The sequence below is a fragment of the Amblyomma maculatum genome, chromosome 1, assembly GCF_055883805.1.
Source record: "Amblyomma maculatum isolate TAMU_Amacu chromosome 1, ASM5588380v1, whole genome shotgun sequence".
Lineage (NCBI taxonomy): Eukaryota > Metazoa > Arthropoda > Arachnida > Ixodida > Ixodidae > Amblyomma > Amblyomma maculatum.
This window is the reverse complement of record NC_139344.1, coordinates 431393242-431419736: the sequence shown is the minus strand read 5'-3', so window position 1 is coordinate 431419736 and position 26495 is coordinate 431393242. Positions and strand designations below refer to the sequence as shown.

General features: G+C 43.8%; 1 protein-coding gene across 1 annotated transcript in view; it reads left to right on the top strand.

Annotated features, from left to right (window-relative positions):
• The first annotated feature begins 4977 nt into the window (after nucleotides 1-4977).
• The window catches only part of LOC146209389 (sphingomyelin phosphodiesterase-like), a 58910-nt gene continuing 37392 nt past the window's right edge, over nucleotides 4978-26495 (top strand). The window contains exons 1-3 of the mRNA XM_084587400.1: nucleotides 4978-5126; nucleotides 15615-15788; nucleotides 21000-21194. Of these exons, the coding sequence (XP_084443526.1) occupies nucleotides 15627-15788; nucleotides 21000-21194 (357 nt within the window). The 5' untranslated portion in view covers nucleotides 4978-5126; nucleotides 15615-15626. The remainder of the gene's footprint in view (nucleotides 5127-15614; nucleotides 15789-20999; nucleotides 21195-26495) is intronic.

Sequence of the window (26495 nt, the reverse complement as noted above, 5' to 3'; positions counted from 1 at the left end):
CTAAGCACCCCTTCCCCTCTCCCTCCAAGACGATTAAACTCCTCTCCGCTTCGGCTCCTCGGCGATTTATATCAGCGGAATGATCAGACTAAGCCTAAAGCCTTTGACAAAGGTTTGAAGTACTTGTGCCTCCTCTTCTCCTCAGGCATGGCGAGACTGAGCAACTTAGTGCCGGTGAAGTAGTGAAAGCCCTGCCTAGTCACGCCGTATAAGAGTGGACAGCATTCGTGTCAACTATCAGGATGATCGCTCAGTGGTCCCGGGTAGTGTTGCGAACGAAGAGGGAAGTGGCGTGTACAGGAGCGCTGCCTCCAGGTCCGCTTTGCCGATTCATGGCTAGGAACGGGTGGTATTATTCAGGAGAGAGCGAGAGAGATTGAGCAAACGTTATATAGTGCAAAAAATATTAATAATGTAGAGCTCCCGTGGTTGTGTCCTTATTCCACGACTCCCGCAGCCTTTGCTGCCCGGCTGGCCCGTTCAATCAGCCAAAGTGGGTCCTTCGATTCTGAACTGGACAGCGCAGCCTCCCATTGCTCCGGCGGGGCGTTGAGAATTTAGGCACTGCACCTATTTTCTGGCAGGTGCATGTAATATGATAAAGTGTCGGTTTCTGTCTACACCCAGGACATGTGTCCCTGTTTACGGTCGGATTTATCTTGCTGTATAAAGACAGGCATGGATAAGATTTTCTTTGTAGCTGCCGCCAAGACACGGACTGCTTCCTGTTTAACAATTTGTGGGGTGGAGGATACTGTATTCTAGTCCCCCGGTAATGCACAAAAATGTCTGCGTAAGTACGAGTCACTGCCTCGGTCTCTTCAACCTCTGAACCCCTCGGTTTGCATAACCTCGAGCTATGAGATCAGCCTCTGTGTGCCCGGTAATGCCGACGTGCCCTGGAGCCCAATGTACGAGTTGTTTTTAGTCGCTTATCCAGCCGGCCTTCAATATGGCGGCCGCTTTTTTGCCAATCCTGCCGTTGGTGATTCCTCGGCAAGCGGAATGCAAATCCGACATGACTACCAGCGAATGCCCAGACCTACTGCCCTCAGCGACCGCTAGAGCATTAGCGGCCTACTCGGAGTCAGACACGGTGCAGTTCTCTAGCGAGGCGCTCATTTTCTCCTTTAGCTGTAAGTCTATCACCGTCACCACCAGATCTCTTCCATTTGAGTACATCGCAACATCTGCATAGACGGTACTCTTGTTCTGGTAGGTCTTGGCTAAGGCTTCCGCTCTGACCCTACGCCTTCCCTGATCAACTACAGGATGCACGTTCTCGGAAACTTGTCGTTACTGCAAAAGTAGATCAAATCGTATCCGGTATGTCTATCGTCCGTTCAATATCCAGTATGTGGTCATGATAGCCCAGTTTTTGGAGGAGAGCTCGTACCGCTGTAGTGCGTTGTACCCTCATCTTCTGAGAGACAAGCCGCGCTTTCCTGTGCTCTTCGTATGTGTTTGTTAAACTAAGGGTCATTAAATTCGCGTTCGCCGTTCTTATTGGCAGGCCCAGCGCTTTCTTGTGCGCCTTCCTGAGGATCGCTTCCACTTGCTCTTTCTCCGTCTCGCTCAGGTGTTGATGGGGAAGACTGTACTTGGCTTTTTTACCACAATAGCCTGCACTAACTTGATCGTGTCTTCCGCCTTCATCTCCTTTGTTCTATAGGTCACTCGCCTAATCATTCTCGTTATCTGGGCCGCAGATCCAGATAGCAATCTGGTCTTGTGGTCCGAACTCTGATTGGGCTGACTCCACATTCCCAACACTCTAAGCAGGCGCGCTTCTCGTATTACAGCCCCGGCTAGCATAACGGCGAGGTCAGCTTTACTGCCGTATCGAGGCCTATATACTTTCAGGATTTCAGATTTTCTGGGCGAACACTTAAGTCCCCTTGCCCTTGCGTAGCAGTCGACACATTCGGCGTCTGCTTGTAGCTTTTCCTCCTTGATACACGGCGAGCCCTCCGTCGTTAAATTCGTTATGTCATCGGCGTACATTGCGTGCCGAATTCCGTCTATGGCGTTTGACTTTTCCGCCAGACTAACTATGGCGACGTCGAAGAGAAGGGGCGAGATTACAGATCCTTGAAGCGTGCCCTTGTTAGGCATCCTGATCTTGTCCGATCGCAAGCCGCCGATCCCTATAGTCACCGTCTTATCCGTAAGGAAGGCCTTGACGTAACCATGAAAATTTCGCCCACAATATAAATTGCTCAGACCTGATAGTGCGGCTTCACGACTAACATTTTTGAACGCACCCTTGAGGTCGAGAGCCATGATCCGGTGCTATCCATACTTCGGCACGTTGCTAAGAACCACTTCTTTGAGGAGAAGGTCGTCTTGCATTGATTGCTTAGGCCGCGGAAATCAAACATTGTGTGTGGCATGAGATCTTCCAAATAGTTCTGAAGTCTGACATAACAATCCTTTCATGCGGTTTCCCTATACATGATGTCAATGAGATAGGCCGCAGATTATCCGAAATTGGGTTCTTGCCTGGCTTTGGGATGGTGATGATTTCGGCGTGCCGCCACTCCTCCGGCACAGTCGCCGCCTCCCAGTGGTCACTCAAAATTTTGTGGTGCTCTCAATCTGTTCAGCCCATTCTGGCCGCCGCGTACACCTCGCCCTTCGCGATGGTAAAGTCGAGTTTCTCATTTTCAATTCCTCGATACAGTTCTGTGCAGCCGGGGATGTCCACTTTCTCCACGTACCGTTTTCGGCTCTTGTCTAGTAACTCCTCATCCCAGGTATTTGTGGGCGATTCGGTGAAGCATCTTGCTGGTTTCCGCCTTAGACTTGGCCAGGTCGATGAGATTCCTCAGCAATGCCGAAGGAACATGAAGAAGCAAGCAATGGCGTCGGCATGAGTGCTCGCTCAAGGCACGCTCAGGTGGCTCAAGGTCAAACATTCATTGAATGACAATGGATGCTGCAGCGCCCATAAGTAGAGATACGCTTAAAAGGACATGTAGCCAGCGTGCGGGGGACTTATGGAACCCAATTAAACGGCCAATTCAATCGTCGATCAAAAGTGGTTTAAAATCAGATCAAAGAGAGTGAATGGCTACTTTTTTTTTATAACTTATACTGTCTATGTGAATGTTTGTTCAATATTATGACAAAAAGCCAAATTGCTCTTTCTGCTGCTGATATTGCCGATATTTAGGGAGGACCAGTCGTCTCAAATAATTATAGTGAAAATGTTTTACTAACGCAAAATCATTACTTTCTCACTACAAAAACAGCCGGCGGTTAGTATCCAGTCTCGAAGTAGCCATAGAACCTTAGCGATGGAAACCGACAATTTACCGTTGTCGGTAAATTGTCGGTTGTTCGTCTATATACACGCGGCAATGGCGGACCTAGATCTGGCGGCAGTCTGACACAGTTTCGCCTCAAATTATCACGCAATATTTCGTCGAAAAATGTTCTGAATGAAGTCGCATATTTTTCGTTGCATATAGCCCGCCTCTTCTAGTCACGTTAGCAGACAGCTCCTTGCAAAGATTCAAATCGACTGCGCATGCAATTCGAATTTTGTCTTTCCCTAACTTTATATCAAACTTTCAATGCAAAGTCTTACACCATTGTGGTTGGTGTCATACGACTTCTTGTTGTATTATAGCTTAACCCGCTAGTCAAGGAGCAGGATAGCTCGCGAGAATTCAAACCAACGAAATATGTACGAATGCGGACAAAGGCAAACGCAGCCCTCTATTTCTCTCTAACGTTTCTTTCTCAAGTCTTGGTTATAATTGAAACTCGCAGCTTTGGTTTGTGCAGGCTGGTAGTAGGCACCTTCGCGCTTTCACTTGGACATATCTTTTTTGTGGCCTATACCGATTGCATAATTTCAATTCGAAGGAAAACGCAGGCTCCGCTCACTTATAACTGTCTTATAACTGTACATTTCTGTCTTAAGAGTTTTGGCAAATATCAATTATCAATCAATCAATCAATCAATCGATTAATTTTATTTTCACCGAACTAAGGTATACATGGCGAAAAAGGGAGCTCTTAGACTCCGTGTTAAGCACGACAGTCTACGTCAAATCCGCAAAAATACACATCGCATGCAAATTAGCAGAAAGAACTTCATTACACGCTGAAAACCTTACTGGAAATCCTCTCGCCTCGTACCCTTTGTTTTTCGTACTCACAGACTCAACCAGCCTCTGGGAACGTTTTCTTCACCAAAAGTTTTGGTACGACCAAAGCTAAAGCTAAGAATAATTATTTCACTGATGATAAGCAATTCTGTCCCTAATAATAACACTTTGCTTCATACACCTGAAATCGATTACTATTGTATTGCTTGCTGTTTATATTAAGAAAGAAACCCAATGTATGCTGCACCCAATGTTTCGGGATCAATTCCCAGCCTCGGCGGTCGCTTTTCGATGGAGGCAAAATGGAGAGGCGCCCATGTGCTGTGCGATGTCAGTGCATGATAAAGAACCCCTGGTGGTCGAAATGTTTGGAGGGACTACAGGGTTTTTATGTAGCCTTAGTCTCTTTGGGACGTTAAACCCCACAAACCAAACTATTGTATGCCAGCAGCTCATCGCTGTTTGTACCTTAATAGAAAAAAGACCTTCCTCTAAGGATGTACGCGTACATTGTATAGAACACTGCCACGGCAGGTGAAAGTATTCACGGATTTCTGAAGTGTTTGCTTCTGTTCCTATTTGTCTAAGTTGTTCAGTGCGTGCTAATCTGTACCGCGGCGCACAAAACGCTTAGCATACTTTATTCTGCATAATAGGTCGCTTTGCTCTTCGACAATGCCGTACTCGAGTAGCGTGCTCGAATGATCGCCGATCACGCCGTTTAGAGCGTCCGCAGTAATCTTATCCGTTCACGCCCCCCGCAAGACAAAGACAATTCAATTTCCTCGCAGATAAGATCGAGATCAGGTAGAAGAGTGCGCCCTGAACATTCCGTCACTGGCAGATCAGAGGCCGAGAACAAAACGAGGAAGTTGGGTGCGTGGGTGGTCGGCTCAACAGACGAGGTTCTGGCGCTGGCGGTGGCGCGGAGATTGCTGGTATACGCGAGGATCCATTCTTACCCAAGTGCCGCTGTTGAACCAGTTTTATAGATCCCCATATAAGCAGGTAAGCTCATTTGCGAACATTCCTGAAAAAGATTGTGAACCATTGGTAATCCAAGATACAAAGTGCTTTCCTCGGTTTTCAGAAATTCCTCGTATAATGAGCTGCATTCTCCGGGCGAATGTAAAAGGCGCAGGCTATGAAACGTCTGTTGTACTACAACACGTGAAGAAGTCTATGGTCTTCATTATATGTTGTATGGATTCGGTAATTTCTTGCAAAAGAGTCAGAATGTATATGCTCAATTTTAACATCCTTAAGGCGTAAATGCCTGGTGGCAGCAGAAAAGCGCTGCTTTCTGCCTCGCAAATCTAAGGCACAGGTGTCTTCTTTCAGCAATTAGGTAAAAATTGTAACAAGGCTCGCGTCAGTAAAATAATAAAAAACTTGTCAACCACGGTGAGATGCACTTGATACGCATTATGCTGGCCAGCCCTAGAAACACCCAAGGTTCTGAAGAAACGTATACACAGGACAATGTTTAAAATAACGGATTTATTTTTGTAACTTAAACAGGCTGGATGTTCTACTCCTTGACGGTTAAAGTAAATGTAAGCAGTTGGGCAATACACTCTAATACGGAAGGACACTTAAATAAAAGCAACGTGTTAGGGTAAGTATATTGTATTTCACGGCCGAAGACGCCTCCTAAACTGCAAAATATTGCTATTATACCTGCAAGCCAAGAAAACGCAGCTCAAGTACCAAGACACTATAATTTTAATTTACCTAATTTTTTTTTCAATATGGACCTAACCAAGAACAACATAACAGAAATCGGGCTAAGCTGTGTTAACCCAATATGTGTTGTTCCGGCAAAGATTTTTCGGATAAATTCCCTTTCTGTTTCCGCCAATCGCTGAATTAAATACGTGGTTATTTGTATTCATCAAGGGTCCAAATGCCTATTGGGGTATGCTTTAAGTCTATAGAGCTCCAGTTCTGGTTTTTCCCGGACATGGAGCTTTATACACCATCTTCAACTAGAGTACTTGTAAGTTATGTAATATATTGTGTCATTAATTAATATTCACTTTTTATTTACCGCAGTTTCGATCAGTCATGTGGTGGTGTTAGAGCCATTACACGCACACGCACACGCACACGCACACACACACACACACACACACACACACACACACACACACACACACACACACACACACACACACACACACACACACACACACACACACACACACACACACACACACACACACACACACACACACACACACACGCACATACACACATACACATACACGCACGCACGCACGCACACACACACACACACACACACACACACACACACACACACACACACACACACACACACACACACACACACACACACACACACACACACACACACACACACACACACACACACACACACACACACACACACACACACACACACACACACACACACACACACACACACACACACACACACACACACACACACACACACACACACACACACACACACACACACACACACACACACACACACACACACACACACACACACACACACACACACACACACACACACACACACACACACACACACACACACACACACACACACACACACACACACACACACACACACAATGAACTGAACAAGGTGCAAACAAAAATGCAAATTTGTTGACCAGAAATTAAACTCTAGGCATCTTGACACGCAAAATGCCACAAACAGCACTATGCCTTTCCAGCCTCTTTACGCTAAAAAAGTGGCGAAAGTTTAACCTGCCTAAGTCTGAGTAGTGAATAAGGGCACCTATCGCAGTGGATCAGGGTTTAAGACTTTGGAGTACTGAATCAAATTTGTGACTTTTTTTTTTCAGCTTTAATGTACTACAGGCGGACATGCAAATTTTAGACCATGTTATAACATCTTGCTAGGCTCTGGTCCTCCAAACTGATGTTTTCGCACCTGTAATACATGTACTCTAGTTCTGTTAAGATGTCGTTAAACTAAGAATCACCAGCGGAATTAAGCCCATGCGTTCCCTGCTTTAAAGAAAAGAAGTAGTTTAGAATTTTTCCGCCTAGGAGCCAGCCTGCGTCGAGTAGTATGTCGTGGTCGCCTTATTCAGTATACCTATTTAGTAGTATGCCTTGATTGCTTGTTGTGCGTAAAAGAGAGAGACAGAGGGAAAATAGAGAGATTAACCATGCGATGCTCAGTAGACTACCCTACATGTGGGGAGGGGAACAAAGAGAGAAAAAGGGAAGAAAGAGCTTGAAGAGAAGGAGCCTATTACATGTCTAGAGATCTATAGTGAAAGGCGGTAAAGAGCGTCTTGAAATAAGTCTTGAACTCCACCCCGAGTTCATTAAAGCTTAAGTAGGGCATTCACTGATTTCCTTTGTGATGAAGGAGTCACTCAAGTTTACAGGATGTTTTCTTCAGTAAGAGCGCGAGAGTCCAAGCGGCGGAGTGTAGCAGCCAGGAAAGCACATAAAATATCATCAGTAATGAAGCAGTTCATCATCATCATCAATCATCGCCAGCCTGACTATACCCACTGCAGGGCGAAGGCCTCTCCCATATTTCTCCACAAACCCCGGTTATGTGCTAGCTGCATCCACTTGACCCCTGCGAACTTCTTAACCTCATCCGCCTACCTAACTTTCTGCCGCCCCCTGCTACGCTTTCCTTCACTTGGAATCAAGTTCGTTACCCTAAGCGACCATCGGTTATCCTCTCTTCGCACTACATGTCCTGCCCATGCCCATTTCTTCTTCTTATTTTCGACTAGAATGTCGGTAACTTGAGTTATTTCTCTGACCCCCTCTGCACGCTTCCTATCTCTTAATGTTACCCCTACCATTTTTCGTTCCATAGCCCTCTGAGTTGTCCTCAACTTAAGTAGAACCCTCTTGGTTAGCCTCCACGTTTCAGCCCCATAGGTGAGTACAGGTAAGATGCTACTGTCGTATACTTTCCGCTTGAGCGATACCGGTAAGCTGCTAGTCACAATCTGCGAGGGCTTGCCAAATGCGCTCCATCCCAATCTTATTCTTCTTGTTATTTCCTTTTTATGGTCCGGATCTGCGGTTACTACCTGTCCTAACTAGACATATTCGCCTACTACTTCCAGTACTTCGCTACCTAATGTAAACTGCTGTTCCTTCCCTAGGCTGTTGAACATTAACTTAGTCTTCTGCATATTGATTTTCAAGCCTACCTTTCTACGTTTCATGTCTAGGTCATCAATCATTATTTGCAGTTCATCCCCCGAGTTGCTTAGCAAGGCAATGTTATCAGCAAATCGCAGATTACTGAGGTATTCTCCATCTACCCTTAACCCTAACTGCTCCCATTCCAAGTCTCTGAATACTTCCTCTAAGCAAGCTGTGAATAGTACTGGGGAGATTGTGTCTCCTTGCCTAACACCTTTTTATGGGAATTTTATTGCTTTCTTTATGCAGAACTATGGTTGCTCTGCCGCCACAATATATATCTTCCAGCACTTTCACGTACGGCTCGTCTACCCCCTGATTTCGCAATGCCTGCATCAGCGTCGAGGTTTCAACTGAGTCAAATGGTTTTTCATAATCGATGAATGCTATGTATAAGGGCTGGTTTCCGGCTAATGGCTAGCGCTCCTGAGGAGGATTCTGAGTTTCTGCAGCTCAGCGATTTCTAGTAGAGAATGAAGTTTTATTGCTCACGCTTTTGTGGCCACGGAAAGTTTGTTTTTACCCGCGATAGGTAATATATGTGTGCACGTATTTTCAAGCAGTGATTTGAATTCACAGTGCTTATAAGCTTGTATAACTTTCTTGCACGCTGATGAACATGTTACAAAGGCATACCAATTATCCGGGATTAAAGCGATGCAAATATTTGCATGACAGTTCTAAGGCGTCCGATTAGCGGAGAAGCCGGCGCCCCCGCCGCCGCTGGTATGTCCAGATTGATCGGAAGTTTGACGCCACAGGTTGAACGGCGGAATTGGAAAAAGATAAGGTTTACATAAAAGCTGGTTACAGGGCTACAACCTAACACCATTGGGCCATGTAAGTATAAGCTTATAAATAAATTAGTTGTGCTGAAATTACCATGAGATGAGGCTGGAACCGAAAGCAGGAATCATGTATCCAGTGTGAGACACGCTATACTGCGAAGTGGCGCATGTATACGTTTGCATGGCTTGGTTACAGCGCGACCTTTACCTAGTCGTGCATCAGCTAACGCTTGTATGGTAACTAGTATGTCAGAGATTGGAGAGACTATAGCTATTAAACAAAGATGTCGCTCGGCGGTGAGTGCAGGTGAAGGAAGTTCCATAAGAGAAAGCTTTGGCGAGGGCTATTCACGCTGTGGCGACGTACCCTGAAAAATTATGACACAGTTCGTGTCTCCACATATGGATCACGCGCGCAATGTTGGATTACCACTCTGCAGAACGAAAACTTACTTTCATTCGCATTTAACCTGTATAACGGATTAGTGCAACCGCCTTCCTGCATCACTGGCACTAATCAAGTTTATTTCATGGCACCATTAGCTAAAATTGTTTAGCCAGCAATATTTTGCAAAATAATCTTTTATTGTTATGCGTTATTGCATTGCTGTGTATAACCCCTCCTCTTTATAATGCTGTGTGGCCCTCAAAGTATTTTCGGTATGTAAAAAATAATAAATAAGTGTCGCAGAAACATTTGAGAGATATCGTCGAAGCCGACCGATAACAAGTTAATGCTCTCAAGACTAGCGTAGCCTACCCAGCAGTGTTTTCTTCAATCAAAGCTAATAGAGAAGTAATTAATGAGTAGCTATTTTCAAACTAATAATAAAAAACTGAGTGCCGAATAAAGAAACTGTTGGTCGCATTGATAAGGAGTCCGCGAAAATGTTTAGCACTGGCGTAACATTTTTATAGATGTCTACCGCAAAGAAAAGGCACCAGAAAATACAAAGCCACTATGTGGTAGCGCAGGTGCATCAGCGTTCCAAGACGCGTCCAGAGAAGAAGATCCGGTTTTATTAGAGCTCTCTTTCCGACGAAACATCATGTGAGGAAAGAGCAAGATAGGCGCGAGCAGAGGAGAATTCATTTTCCAGCAGCTGTCTCCTGACATCAGCCTCTTATGTGACCCAGAACATTGAAGATCAATTAAGGGGAAATGAGGGTGCTCGTTATAATACATGCAGGAAAGAAGCCAACAGTCGGCGAGGCCAAGGAAAGCGAAGGGGATGGTACTTTTATGTCTTTTTTTTAATGTTTGCTTAGATAATCACAGAAATTAGTAATGTAATCTGTTTAGGAGAAAGATAATTAAACACAAAGTAGAAGAAAAAACAACGTGCCGATGGTGGGATCCGAACCCACGACCTCCGAATATCGCGTCCGGTGCTCTTCCAACTGAGCTACATCGGCCGCTGTTCCCCCTGCTACTTGCTTGGGTATTTATGTTGTCTGTATACTAACCTTGAGAGTGTTCACCAGCGCCACCCTCAGCCATAGCGGCGGACGTAGAACATCCTTTGTTACCGCCAGCGTCACGTAGAACGTGATCAAGAGCGAGGGCGAAAGCTGTGCTAGAACCCTCTTACGCTACCTATGGCTTCAAGACTGCCAGAACCGAGACCCCCATAAGCTACAAGCAGATCAATTAAGGGGAAATGAGGGTGCTCGTTATAATACATGCAGGAAAGAAGCCAACAGTCGGCGAGGCCAAGGAAAGCGTAGGGGATGGTACTTTTATGTCTATTTTTTAATGTTTGCTTAGATAATCACAGAAATTAGTAATGTAATCGGTTTAGGGGAAAGATAATTAAACACAAAGTAGAAGAAAAAACAACATGCCGATGGTGGGATCCGAACCCACGACCTCCGAATATCGCGTCCGGTGCTCTTCCAACTGAGCTACATCGGCCGCTGTTCCCCCTGCTACTTGCTTGGGTATTTATGTTGTCTGTATACTAACCTTGAGAGTGTTCACCAGCGCCACCCTCAGCCGTAGCGGCGGACGTAGAACGTCCTTTGTTACCGCCAGCGTCACGTAGAACGTGATCAAGAGCGAGGGCGAAAGCTGTGTTAGAACCCTCTTACGCTACCTATGGCTTCAAGACTGCCAGAACCGAGACCCCCATAAGCTACAAGCAGATCAATTAAGGGGAAATGAGGGTGCTCGTTATAATAGATGCAGGAAAGAAGCCAACAGTCGGCGAGGCCAAGGAAAGCGTAAGGGATGGTACTTTTATGTCTTTTTTTAATGTTTGCTTAGATAATCACAGAAATTAGTAATGTAATCTGTTTAGGGGATAGATAATTAAACACAAAGTAGAAGAAAAAACAACGTGCCGATGGTGGGATCCGAACCTACGACCTCCGAATATCGCGTCCGGTGCTCTTCCAACTGAGCTACATCGGCCGCTGTTCCCCCTGCTACTTGCTTGGGTATTTATGTTGTCTGTATACTAACCTTGAGAGTGTTCACCAGCGCCACCCTCAGCCATAGCGGCGGACGTAGAACGTCCTTTGTTACCGCCAGCGTCACGTAGAACGTGATCAAGAGCGAGGGCGAAAGCTGTGCTAGAACCCTCTTAGGCTACCTATGGCTTCAAGACTGCCAGAACCGAGACCCCCATAAGCTACAAGCAGATCAATTAAGGGGAAATGAGGGTGCTCGTTATAATACATGCAGGAAAGAAGCCAACAGTCGGCGAGGCCAAGGAAAGCGTAGGGGATGGTACTTTTATGTCTTTTTTTTAATGTTTGCTTAGGTAATCACAGAAATTAGTAATGTAATCTGTTTAGGGGAAAGATAATTAAACACAAAGTAGAAGAAAAAAGAACGTGCCGCTGGTGGGATCCGAACCCACGACCTCCGAATATCGCGTCCGGTGCTCTTCCAACTGAGCTACATCGGCCGCTGTTCCCCCTGCTACTTGCTTGGGTATTTATGTTGTCTGTATACTAACCTTGAGAGTGTTCACCAGCGCCACCCTCAGCCATAGCGGCGGACGTAGAACGTCCTTTGTTACCGCCAGCGTCACGTAGAACGTGATCAAGAGCGAGGGCGAAAGCTGTGCTAGAACCCTCTTAGGCTACCTATGGCTTCAAGACTGCCAGAACCGAGACCCCCATAAGCTACAAGCAGATCAATTAAGGGGAAATGAGGGTGCTCGTTATAATACATGCAGGAAAGAAGCCAACAGTCGGCGAGGCCAAGGAAAGCGTAGGGGATGGTACTTTTATGTCTTTTTTTTAATGTTTGCTTAGGTAATCACAGAAATTAGTAATGTAATCTGTTTAGGGGAAAGATAATTAAACACAAAGTAGAAGAAAAAAGAACGTGCCGCTGGTGGGATCCGAACCCACGACCTCCGAATATCGCGTCCGGTGCTCTTCCAACTGAGCTACATCGGCCGCTGTTCCCCCTGCTACTTGCTTGGGTATTTATGTTGTCTGTACTAACCTTGAGAGTGTTCACCAGCGCCACCCTCAGCCATAGCGGCGGACGTAGAACGTCCTTTGTTACCGCCAGCGTCACGTAGAACGTGATCAAGAGCGAGGGCGAAAGCTTTTCTAGAACCCTCTTACGCTACCTATGGCTTCAAGACTGCCAAAACCGAGACCCCCATAAGCTACAAGCAGATCAATTAAGGGGAAATGAGGGTGCTCGTTATAATACATGCAGGAAAGAAGCCAACAGTCGGCGAGGCCAAGGAAAGCGTAGGGGATGGTACTTTTATGTCTTTTTTTTAATGTTTGCTTAGATAATCACAGAAATTAGTAATGTATTCTGTTTAGGGGAAAGATAATTAAACACAAAGTAGAAGAAAAAACAACGTGCCGATGGTGGGATCCGAACCCACGACCTCCGAATATCGCGTCCGGTGCTCTTCCAACTGAGCTACATCGGTCGCTGTTCCCCCTGCTACTTGCTTGGGTATTTATGTTGTCTGTATACTAACCTTGAGGGTGTTCACCAGCGCCACCCTCAGCCATAGCGGCGGACGTAGAACGTCCTTTGTTACCGCCAGCGTCACGTAGAACGTGATCAAGAGCGAGGGCGAAAGCTGTGCTAGAACCCTCTTACGCTACCTATGGCTTCAAGACTGCCAGAACCGAGACCCCCATAAGCTACAAGCAGATCAATTAAGGGGAAATGAGGGTGCTCGTTATAATACATGCAGGAAAGAAGCCAACAGTCGGCGAGGCCAAGGAAAGCGTAGGGGATGGTACTTTTATGTCTTTTTTTAATGTTTGCTTAGATAATCACAGAAATTAGTAATGTAATCTGTTTAGGGGAAAGATAATTACACACAAAGTAGAAGAAAAAACAACGTGCCGATGGTGGGATCCGAACCCACGACCTCCGAATATCGCGTCCGGAGCTCTTCCAACTGAGCTACATCGGCCGCTGTTCCCCCTGCTACTTGCTTGGGTATTTATGTTGTCTGTATACTAACCTTGAGAGTGTTCACCAGCGCCACCCTCAGCCATAGCGGCGGACGTAGAACGTCCTTTGTTACCGCCAGCGTCACGTAGAACGTGATCAAGAGCGAGGGCGAAACCTGTGCTAGAACCCTCTTACGCTACCTATGGCTTCAAGACTGCCAGAACCGAGACCCCCATAAGCTACAAGCAGATCAATTAAGGGGAAATGAGGGTGCTCGTTATAATACATGCAGGATAGAAGCCAACAGTCGGCGAGGCCAAGGAAAGCGTAGGGGATGGTATTTTTATGTCTTTTTTTTAATGTTTGCTTAGATAATCACAGAAATTAGTAATGTAATCTGTTTAGGGGAAAGATAATTAAACACAAAGTAGAAGAAAATACAACGTGCAGATGGTGGGATCCGAACCCACGACCTCCGAATATCGCGTCCGGTGCTCTTCCAACTGAGCTACATCGGCCGCTGTTCCCCCTGCTACTTGCTTGGGTATTTATGTTGTCTGTATACTAACCTTGAGAGTGTTCACCAGCGCCACCCTCAGCCATAGCGGCGGACGTAGAACGTCCTTTGTTACCGCCAGCGTCACGTAGAACGTGATCAAGAGCGAGGGCGAAAGCTTTTCTAGAACCCTCTTACGCTACCTATGGCTTCAAGACTGCCAAAACCAAGACCCCCACAAGCTACAAGCAGATCAATTAAGGGGAAATGACGGTGCTCGTTATAATACATGCAGGAAAGAAGCCAACAGTCGGCGAGGCCAAGGAAAGCGTAGGGGATTGTACTTTATGTCTTTTTTTTAATGTTTGCTTAGATAATCACAGAAATTAGTAATGTAATCTGTTTCGTCCGCCGCTATGGCTGAGGGTGGCGCTGGTGAACACTCTCAAGGTTAGTATACAGACAACATAAATACACAAGCAAGTAGCAGGGGGAACAGCGGCCGATGTAGCTCAGTTGGAAGAGCACCGGACGCGATATTCGGAGGTCGTGGGTTCGAATTCCACCATCGGCACGTTGTTTTTTCTTCTACTTTGTGTTTAATTATCTTTCCCCTAAACAGAATTCATTACTAATTTCTGTGATTATCTAAGCAAACATTAAAAAAAAAGACATAAAAGTACCATCCCCTACGCTTTCCTTGGCCTCGCCGACTGTTGGCTTCTTTCCTCCAGAACACTGAAGTAAGACTCTCGCTTCTTTATTTCTTCCTAAGAATTATGAACGACGCATCGCCAATCTCCTTCTCTAAGTATTAGCTGATGTATATGGTAGGCGGAAATTTATTTCAAAATAAAACTAACCTTGGAGTAAAATGTTTCTCTATTCTGAATCGTTTTTCCTTTAACACTTTTGAACAATCTCGGCTCTATAATTTCAGTACGAGTGGTGTGCGTGCAAGGCACGAGGCATACAGTGTACAGGGACGACAAAAGTAAACAAAGCAGGTTATTTTTTTGTAAGATTTTTCACAGATTGCCTACTTGATACAGGGAATGGCTTTATGTTCAGTCCAGTAGTAGACTTAAGTGAGCTTTCACTTGGAAAAATTGAGAGAACAATGTTTTCTTACGTCCGGTAAAACTGGCCTGAATGCAATTAGAGCGAAACAGCGTGTTCTCTTACTTATGTTCACGCTTTACGCTTTGCGCATACATCTTTTCTTTCTTGAAGCTGCATACATCTGGAAGTATGTGCATCGCCGCAGCGAGGTTTTTTTTCACTACTATATGGTGCCGAACATTTCTGCTTTATGTTTGTTTTGCTGGTGTCTGCATGGGAAAGACATGAAACATTTTTATAGTAAACTAAATATTCTGTGAAAACGGTGCACGCGTAGTCAAGAAAACGGAAGAATATTAGACCGTGGTTATTCCGGTGAAGTCAGAGTGAGAAAAAAGCGTGTTTATAAAGGCGCCGTCAATTTATTCAGCGACCTCACTTGATACCGCAGGAGTGAATTTCTCTTGATACAAGTCTTTGCCTACCATTCTGTAAGATGATTCGACCATCGCTCGCTGCAAGTTGAAAACACTGTCGCTATGTCTTTGCACCTCTTGCAGGATCGACGAGCTATGCGTGCAATACCAAGAACAGACGCAGTGGTCAGTGCAACACTGGTGCTATTCTGCGCCTCCGCCATCCTCATCTCATCAGCTGTTGCCGCCCCAGCCAAAAAAGACATCAACATATTCGACCTCCTCTTTAAGTTTGGAAACTTGCGTGATTTGCGCACGGTAAGCATTTGGTGGTCTGGCCTTGGTCGCAAAACATTTCTGGCTGCTTGAGCGTAACAAGATTCGCATTCCACAAAAACCCATTATTCAGCTTATGGTACCTAAATTGCTTCGTCGTTATTTATACACTTCATTTTATGCATTCAGACATATAGTCACTAGGCTTTATCTGCATCAACCATCACTACTGTGCACTCCTGAAGCCGAAATTTAAGGCTAGGAGCACTGCACAACACATATGCCTTAGCATGTGCGGAAAGCCGAAGGTAACTAGGCTACACCTTTCATTAAGAAAACCTGTTCCCACCAAGCGATCGTACAAATGCCGATACTTGAAATGCATGTCGAATTGTGTAGTTTTTTAATGGACTTGAAGTATAATAAAGGTACACAAGGACGTGGAAACAAAATTGCTATTAGTTGGGTTAAAGCATAAGATACATGATATGTACTGCTGTAAAATGGGCTTTAGAACAGCTAGAGAACGACTATCAATTTCTTGTATTTTACTCGTGTCACCTGTAAAATAAAGACTTGGACATGCAAATCTTGAATACTTTAAAAGTATTTAGTATAGGCCGGAGACGAGTAATCCAACTGTTATATTTAGCGAAATTATTTTGGCAAAATATGAATACGGCAACTGAAATAGTCTTTAAAGAAACGAAAGGAACAGGAACTCCGCGTAACCGTAATTTTTTCCACCCAACTTGCTTATCTGAACTGAGCCATAACAGCACCTCTCGCGTCACGCAAACAACGACAAAAAAATGTGGTATTCAGGTCACAGGCCCTCTAAGTTGTGTTGTCAGTATAAGAGAACATGTGGTCATTGTTTTCCCGTTCTTTCTGGGGTTTCAAAGGGCAACTAAGCAGTGTTTAACTTCCCTAATGTAGAGATGCACCACGATGGAAGCTGTAGCTGAGAGTTACGAAATTATGATGTTGCTCACGTGAACGGTTCCGCACAGCGCACGATTTATGTGGCACTTGGTTTTGATTGAAATGTCAGGGCTGGGATATGATCCAGTAACGTCAAGTTATCAAACCGAATACTAAGGTCACTAATACACGAAGCTGGCACAAATGAACCATAAAGAAGCGAACAAACGAAATCCTTTTTATAGTAACTATAACCCTGTCGAAATTAAGGCGAAAGCCTTACTTGGCTCATGCGTGGCGTGTAAAGAGTAGCCAGTAGGCAAGAGAAATATAACGTAGTTTAACAAAATGATAAAGTAATAGTTTACTGTGCAGCGTTCAGGGTGGCATTATACCGTTTCGCGTCCCATTAGTATAAACCAGTATAGACCAGGACAGTTAATGATAGCGATACGAACCGACGACATACGCGTCGCCAATTCCATGCTGTTAATTTTAGGTGTCGGTGTCGTTGTCCTCAAAAAGATAGAGAGGTGCTGTGTCTTTTCATACCCCAAATCCTAAACCAAATAAAGAGTTTTAATACTATGCCATACTTTGTCTAAGTATCCCATTGTTATATCGCCAAGAAAAACCATGCCAAACCATGACAAACACGACTTTCGCACCTGTAAATTAGATTAGGTGGAGGTAAACTACTAGGATGATTTTTTTGTTCTTACAGAGGAGACAGCTGTTTTGTATTGAAACAGATACTAAGTCGTAAAGGATTCATGTTGGATGCAGACACTCGAGATTATTTTAAATATATGATTTTTCCTAAAACAAAAGAGACAACATCTTTTTGCCATTAAAGGGCGTAATTCATATTTAGCTTGATCTGACAGTGCCAGGCATAATTTTTGTCGGCCTTCAGTGTTTTGTGCAATCAGTTTGCAAGACTTGTTCTTACGAGGCTACGAGAATGTCTAACACAAACGCGGTTTTCGGTAAAATCTTGCGTCAGGCAAAAACGAAATTGCTCAGCTTGAGGCAAGTTAGGTACTCAACCTTGTTCTATTGATGTCTTCCCCTATCGCACAACGTGGCGTGACCGACAGTGTATTGTCGGGTGATTTTTTGTTCTTGGACACGTAGCAGCGAATTCGCATACTGAGCGGAAGAATGAAGTTTCCACCCTCGCCTGTTGTTGTAAGCCCATGCCACGATGCCAGCCTCCAGTGTGAGCTTTACTTTATCACCAAATATCGACAGCTTTGTCAGTGTGCTGCATGCAACTCGGACGGAGAACCGCCGGCTTCTTATCGTTGTTGTCTGTGCTACTCTCTTCTTGGACGTTGTTTGGCTTCCTGCTCATACCTGATAGCGGCTACTCGAACAAAATGCGGCGCCGACAAAGAGGGGAATAACATTGAACTGTCACATTTACGGATCATTGATCAGCAAGAAGAGAAAGAAGATGGAGTCATAAATGAAGGAAGCTCCACAAAGATGGCTCATAGTGTGAAAAACTGTGGAGCTGTACATATTACGCTGCATCTACAGACGTAGTGCGAAATGTGGTAGCGCGTTCAAGTGTTGCTCCTCTGAAGCTGTAGATGGGCTGCAAGAAACCCTGCAATGGAGGCAATGTTTTCTTTTTTTTTTGCACGTAGGCTTTTTTCGCATGATACGGTATAACACCAAAAAAGCTGTTTTGCCCGACAAAGCGCAGGAGGCGCAGCAGAGATCTCAGCAAGCAACTGTGAGACGAGCAGCTGATTACCCCGTACATAGAGCCATAGCCTTTCGTTGCAGACAATAATTCAGTTAAGCGCTATTCAGCTTCATACATGAGGATGCGACCTATGGCACAGTCGAGCAGTGGGCAATGATCTGGACAAGATTCGTATGTTTCTAAAAATCAGGCTTTGTGCTACTTAAAAACGCGAAGTGATTGAAGTAAACATCTTAACACTTCATTTGGGGAAAAACTCTCATTGCGAAAATTGCAAAGCGTGATGACAAACGCCTATCTCATTTACTTTCTTCAAATAACTTTCGAATTATTTTTTTTAAAAACAAAGCAATGTCTTCCAAGTTGCCTTGTAACTTTGACCTTTTTCGGGATAACGGTAAAAAGTGCAAACGGACCCGAACACAAGAAACTGGTTAGATTCTAATATTCAAGATATTTTGAAATGTATGAGAAGTCACAAATATCGTTTTTTGCTTTAGTTAGTTTAATGGAAAAGCTTAGAGGGCGTTATTATTGCGCCTGAGTCACTCAAGGTAATACATAATTTTATTAGAATATCGCGACAGTCCGAATGCATAGTAGTAACGGAACTTTAGAGGTGCTGATACTCATGTTCACCTCCCGTGCATGTAGTTCTTGCAACACACCATTGTTCTCAAATAATCAAACCCATATTCAGATTAAAACCGTCTACCCGTTCGAGATAGTGTCTTATGGCGGAAAATGCCTCTGCGGCGTGACATAGTTCTTGCTCTTGGTCTCTTGTTATTATTTCACTTGCCAAAAGGAACAAAGAACAGCTGTTCTCTGTCTCTGTTCTCAAAGCCTGCTACCAGGTGAAGCGCCACAGGGACGAAAACATACTACATGAGCGAATTTTTGAACTCAGTGTCTTAGCTTGTTATGCAGCCATTATGCGGATTCAGGTATATTTGAAGGCGAGTATCTGGGAACGTGTGCGTGAGCAGGGAATGTCAAAGGGATAGCCTTGAATCGCGTTCAATGAAAAATCAGACATTTGCCGGCAGGCGTTATTACGTCATAGCAACATGGCCTCGTGCCAGAGTTTCAAACATCCCATAACGATGAAATGGAACGCGACGTAGCGCTTGGAACAAAACAAGTTAGATCATAACCTGTAATGCGACTAAATAATTTAGGTTTAAAGAAATTTACGCGTTTAAAGAAATGCATCGAGAATTTTAGATTTAAGTCGGCTTTCGATCCCGTTACTCTTTGATTGCAAGCCAGAAACGCTTTCCCCTAGAGCATGGGAGGCAAGCTGCACATCCTGGAAGCAAGGAGGAGGGGGGTGGGTGATAAGTATATCGTATGGTCTTTACAGTAAAGTTGTCTTATAACTATATCCTTGAGTATGTGTCTCATTATAAAAGACCGAAGGCCCCCCATAGCGTAATGCCCGTGAGGTGAAGCGTAAATGTTCTTGTAACTTTTTTAGAGTGTAGAATGGCCTGGCTGCAATACCGTAACTAATATTTGAACCTAGATAAAGCTACAATAACTAGAAATAAAGTTATTTTGCGCAAATTGCATAACACAGGGTACGTTTGCTTACTCTTTAAGGATTAATTTTATAAATTCACAAAAGCCTAAAATATTGCGCCCTGTATATGTGCTTTTAAATTGGTTCAGTGACAACTCTGAGCTTGGCTGTTGCTTGCCAAGGAGACAGCCACTTATCTTGGTGTGAGCTCCGATTATATTGTACACGTAGGGTCCACAGTGGCCAGACAAAGACGTTACGGAATAGTTTAGGTATGATCTAAACACCACTTCGTGATTTTGGAACCCGGACTCATCTTAGAAATAGGCAACCTATACACGTAAGTTTTCGCACAGCCGACTCTTTTGTATCTAGTCCGTGTACTCTATCTCTACTATCGCCACCGCCTCACAAAAGATAACGATAATAGGTCGCTTCGGTGGCCTAGAGGCCTCTATGCGTGTCACTTCTTAGACGCAGAGAATTTCGATTTTCAGTTTGTTTCATTTACCGCAAGAGACACAAGGCCATGCATTAAGAGGTAAAGGGACGAGTGTCAATGGCCGTGAGGTAGCTTGTCTTACTCGGGACTCAAAGGTTATAGTCTCGATTCCAATTTATTTTCCGTAATTATTTTCAGTGCAAATCTATATCCTCACTTTTTTCTAGCCATAAAGACGTTTCAGTCTCCTTTTAACTTGATAATGAATGTTTTGAATGTTAGTGAATGTGTTGTTCATTTTCAATTCCTTGTCACATGACGAACCTCTCGACAACTCATGATATGACGGATCCAACACCAATAGCACCATGTTTCTATAGATGGGACACACTGTGAATGCAAATAGAACTTTTAAAGTGCATGTAGGCGTCTTTTACTCCAGCCATCCGAAAGGGGCGCGTAAACTTTCCAATGCACCCTTTTAATGGGTGCAGTGCTGTGTGCTGTACCCGCTACTAAAGACTTAATAAGCAGCTCAATGCACCCTATAAAGAGTGTGAATTATAGACATGAAAAGTGTATAATTTCACTAATAGCTCACTTAACGGTATCGCTTTAAAAAACGCACGTTTTATCACCTCGCAGGTGGTGGAAAACGCGGCAGTAGGTGTGATCTCCCCGAAGGCATGCTCAGTGTGCTCAGCAGCCACAGGCATGCTGTTCGACTACCTGGACGCTGGCCGATCGCCCGATGGTCTCGTCAAAATCGTGCAGGGTGTGTGCGCATTCCTCAAGGTCGCAAGCAAAGACGCCTGCAACAACGTCATCGACATGTACAAGGTTCGTGCGTGTTTCAGGGGCCAGGTACAAGGAACACTGTGGGCGCCTGTGTTAGGCACGGCACCAATATTTCGTGTTGTGGGCAAAAATGGCATAGTTGCAAAAGAAAAGCTTGAGGTAACAAAGGAAAAGTGGCGTCATCACTAAAAAAATCACAGCGCTCATCCTCAGTGCAATGTGAAAATCATAGGGTTAAACTGCTGCCATCTTCTCTTTCCCTTAGTAGGCTGGACTTTTCGTTCTGTAATTGCTAGCAGAGGTAATTTCATTTAAGCATTTTAACAAAGCCTGTCTGCCCGGTATGGAAGGTGACGAAAAAAAATAAGAACACCAACGAAAACAAAAGGGTAATATCTTGCGGCTTCTTCTATAAAACTACTGCTGCGTGAGAGACGAAGCCAGATAGCATGCGTTTTGTTTAGCTACGGCCCTTTGTTTGCATCAAAACGAAGTTCTGAATGCCCTTCTTACTGTGATTCATTGCTTAGATAGAGATTCCAAAAGCTCGAGGCCATTTTGGCGACTGAAGTATGAAAGGCGAAAGCCTGGATGCTGCATTCTGCTACGCGATTGTTGCGCATATTGCAATGAATGCTGCTACGAGTAAAGCGAGCGTACTCTTTCACAATCTGCGAGTGCATTTGTTCAGTGAATTCTGCTTGACAGCGACGAGATCGCGCTCCTTGTCTGTTCGCAGTTTTTCTATACGTTTATTGTTGTGTGGTTGATTTTACCGGGTGCGCGGCTTTAATTAGCAATTAAATAGTTAGGTAACTGGAACTAAGCAGCAATATTAATTGAACAGTCTTTAGTTGATAATGAAGGAGTAATGAGTAATTGGAAAGTAATTGACATATATACCCGATATATTCCGGGTATCGGGGGCATTGAATCAGAAGTATGAAATGGACACTCTTGATAACAGTATTGCCCTATTTAGCTTTAATCTTTTGGAAGAACGCTGAGATGACCCTGCGAGTTGAAATGGAATCGTTAACAACCGCTTAAGTAGTTTTTTTTTGTGTCATTTATGCTGTCAACTGGCTAACATGGTAAGAGTGAAGCACAAAATAAGGAAAAAGAATCGAATGCGAGTGCAAAATAATTGGAACTAAGAGACAAACATAAAATTGTGAGGTTTCAGCATATTTTGAACCTAACCATATGAGCGAAAGCCCCGTTTAGCGCAGTGTTGAAAGATTAATCAAGGTTATACGCGGTTTGATGGCTTGAATTTAGGAAATGCTAAAGCTTCGCCTTAAGACTGTTTGTATTTCTTACACAACCGCAGTTCTTTTTTTTTTCTGGGGTGTAGTAGGAGTAGGAACTAACAGTACAAGCAGCATAAAGAGCCAGTCCCCTGCAAGGCCACGCACAAAAAAAAAGCAGATACAGAACACACGTACAACGAACTGGTACACACAGGCACTAACGTGTCCAAAGTTTAGGGGAATCCCTCAACGGTGATTAGGAGATTCATTACGGTGGTGATTATTCATTGGCATCCACCCAGGCGCAGCCATACGACTACAAAAAAAAGCCCTAGAAACTTTGTGCGAAGTTTAGGAGAAAGCTGTATAACTTTCCTTTGTAGCTACATGGTGCGCTTAGGCTGTTGTCAATGAGTAATGAATCCTTCATTACAAATACACAAACTACTTTCAAAGCGGTCGATAAATTGTTTTAATGGGTGTTCCGAGGTTCTGCCAGAAAGCGAGGTCCAGTCAACTATTGCAAAAAGGCAAAAACCCTTTTCAAATAATCTGGCACTCACGTAGAAAGGTACGATTTTTAGTGAATGGTGGCTTCCCGATGAGGTTCGTTGGGTGAACGCTCTGTATTTTACGAGAGGCGATAATGGAAGGTAATAATGCAATGTAAAACTTTAAAGAATAAGTGCGGCGACGTTATGAAATAGGAGTTAAATTTACTCACAAAAGTACAGAACAAGGAGAAACATTACAGTCTTATGCGAGAATAATTAACGAACTGCTTTCCCCTGCCGAGCCTCACGTCTCCTAATTTCGGTTGTCGAAATCGGGCTTCAGACCAAGGATAAATATCTAAGAAAGGACGAAGTAAAGATTTATACATGACTTTAGCTCCTCTATAAGACTGATAAAACAAGTAGACACGGTAATGCCCTTAACAGCATATTCTAATTCTATAATTTTCTAACACATTTTATTTGTTTTTGGATGTTAGGGAAAAGAAAGCGCAGCATGTTTCGCTTTTGGATGAGTATCCATCCCTAATTAGATGAAGGTAACACCAAATTGTGTTTCGGGAGTATTGATATTTTTTGTTTGAGTTGATTTTTGGGAAAGGAAGTCGCAGTATCTGTCTCACGACTTGGTGGTCACCTACACCTAATTAGATCAAGATCAATCGAAACCAGCTAGGCGAAATCCTGAGTTGGACCCGAATAGCAAGGAGTAAGCTCTAAAAATCTCGTATTATGCGCAGCGAAATGGATTCTTATAGAGCACAGACATCCTTCTTTCTTGTAGTGCTTTGCTAGTTGAGAGGGATAATATAAACATCCTGAGAAGACCACTTGAAGAAGGCTGATATGGAGAGAACAAATAAAAGTAAAACGATCATGTGTTGTGAGAATTGTAAGAAGTAAAACACGCATTATATGCAATTGCAATTGCAATCCGCAATTCAGCCGTACTGTCACTATCAGCGCACAGCCTTCTCTCGTTCTTGGATGCTGTGCCGCAGAAATAGGACAATGGCAGATAGAGTGCTCAAAATCGTACGACACGACTAACAGACAACGAGCGCAGGCGTAACGCGACCCTGATTGATGTCAATATCTGATAAAACTTTTAAGAGAATGTGCACACGGAGCACTTTATAGCGAATTAATATGTTTTTAGACGGATTCTAAGTTTTTATCGATAAAGCAAAATACCAAGAATTCTTGCAAGATGCACTTGTGTCTAGATGTTTATTTTTCGTTATTCGGAAACGCTAAAAATCGATCTTCTCTTTCTTTTTTTATTTACTATTTTTGCACTGCGCTAGCGTTTTATTTACAACAACCCATAACGTAGCCAAATCACGCTGAGCCTTACTAAAAGACTGTGCGAAATTTGACTTTTATCGGTTACAATGTTCTAAAGCTGAAAAGCTAGGTGATACGTTCTTGTATACTGCTCTTGCGATTTGGGCCACCGTGGAGTTCCTTGACGTGCAGTAACATTGCAGAGTACACAGCGAATTGCGTTTCCCCTCGCCTGAAAGGCGATTACTGCGGCCGGTATCGAACCCGCAACCTCAGAATCAGGCATCGAGCCTTGTGGCCACTGAACCATCGCAAAGCTCTAGTTCCAGATTTATCAAGATATTCCTTTTTTAGAAAGCCGCTGGCGATCTCGGGAACACGATTGAACAGCGGTGTTAGGGCAGATACAAAATACGTGCTAAAGAACTTAAACAAAGCTTGGCGTTGGGCCAGTTGTTGATTCATACTATAAACTGATTCATTTTGTCTATATTGATATGGAAGTGGTCAGATCACGCCACAATTGGGCCGCCTAAGCTAAATATGACAGACAGAATTATAACGGATATGAATGATTTTATCGCCTCTTCGGTTTTGAAAGTAGCCAAGTCAGAAACAAAGTAACTACAAAAAAAGAAAGATGTCAAGGAACATCATTTGACTATCTGCCCCGTATAGAATTTGTCTCAAGGGCCAAAGACATATAACCGCTTAGGGCGCATTCTGTAAACTCAATTCCACAAGATAAACAGCCGAATTTAGCTTCTCATTTAATGAAATGCAAGTGCGTATCCGGCTTTAAAAAAGCAAATATTCTGGGTAGGTGCATATTCACAAAACAAAGAGTATTGGTCGAAGCTTTCCACATGGAAATAAAAGGGGATAAGTATATATTAGCGATTCCTCGATACGCTTGGACACGGCTGAGCGTGGTTTTCCGGAGAAATACGCGCCAACGACAAAGAAGACTAACAAGCCTTTCGCGCCTGGCTTGATAGCCATATGCTTTTCCCTGACATCTTATTTTAAATTGTTGTCACTTTGGTTCAGGCATTAGCCACCTTAGGAACCTAAGGAACTATAACAATCATTCATGTCTGTTATAATTCTGTTGGTCAAAGGCAGCTGATGCTGCCCAAGTCTGACACGTGATGTGACCACCTGTACAGATGTAGCTAATAAAAGAAATACATGATATGGTAGAAGCATTCTTTGGGTCGCGTCGTCTTCTCCCCAGTGGTCCTTTCTTTGTGCTGTAAATGCGAAAGAAGCAAACGCGGATTAAAGAGAAGCATTCAGGTGAACCGGAAAAGGTTAGAAAATTTGAATAGTTAATGGGGCTCGAGCTTGAACAGCGATATGGGAGATACAGTTGTCAAGCTGTTGAGCCTCTTAGTCCGATGGCGATGATGATTTTCCCAGCTATACCTACTAAGAACAGGAAGAAAGTTCTTCCGTTGAAACAATTTAGATTCCCATGCACGGATTGAATAAATATACGGAAATTCAACGGACGCAAGGATGTTTCCACGCTAATTTTGGCTATATTATTTCTTCGCAATGCGAACCACTCGCTTCAGTAATGCGGGTAAGTGCACTGTTTTTCATTTAGGGCGTGGTTTGCTTGGATCGTCCAAAGCTCTTTTATTCTACAAATGAAATATGCTTACGTTGACTCTGAAGAAACGGAGTAGAGCATACTGATGCCAGTTGAGAAGACTTCGAAATGGTTCAGCCCATATTGCTTTGCAACTCTTCAGGATGTACAAACGTAGGTGAGAGTACCAGGAGAAACAAAAATCAAAGCAGAAAGTGGTCCTAGACATGTTACAGGTAGTTGGCGCTTGGTAACCAAGCTGCCACATTAAGAAGTTATATAGCATGTGGTTCATTATTTGGCTTGAAGGAAGGAATAAGCTGCTTATATTCGAGCTAGTACTTAAGGCATAGTACAAAAACGCCTTCGTATTAAGATGAAGCCTTTTTAGGTTCATAGAACTAAATTCCGTGCGCGAGAGTTTTGTGCGTCATTTGTGTTTGGGATCTGTGTGTCGTATCTGTACATGGGATTTGTGCATCGGATCTATGCGCTGATGTGTGACTTGGTAATAACGGATGTATGAGGAGAGAAATTACGAATGAAAACAATTGATGGTGATTGGTAATGAATAAAAATTATACAATAGATAACTATAGAATAATTGAATAATGATAATGACTAGTAAAATAATCATAAGATGACTTAAAATTGTACGGAATGACCAATATGTCAAAAGACGACTTGTAAT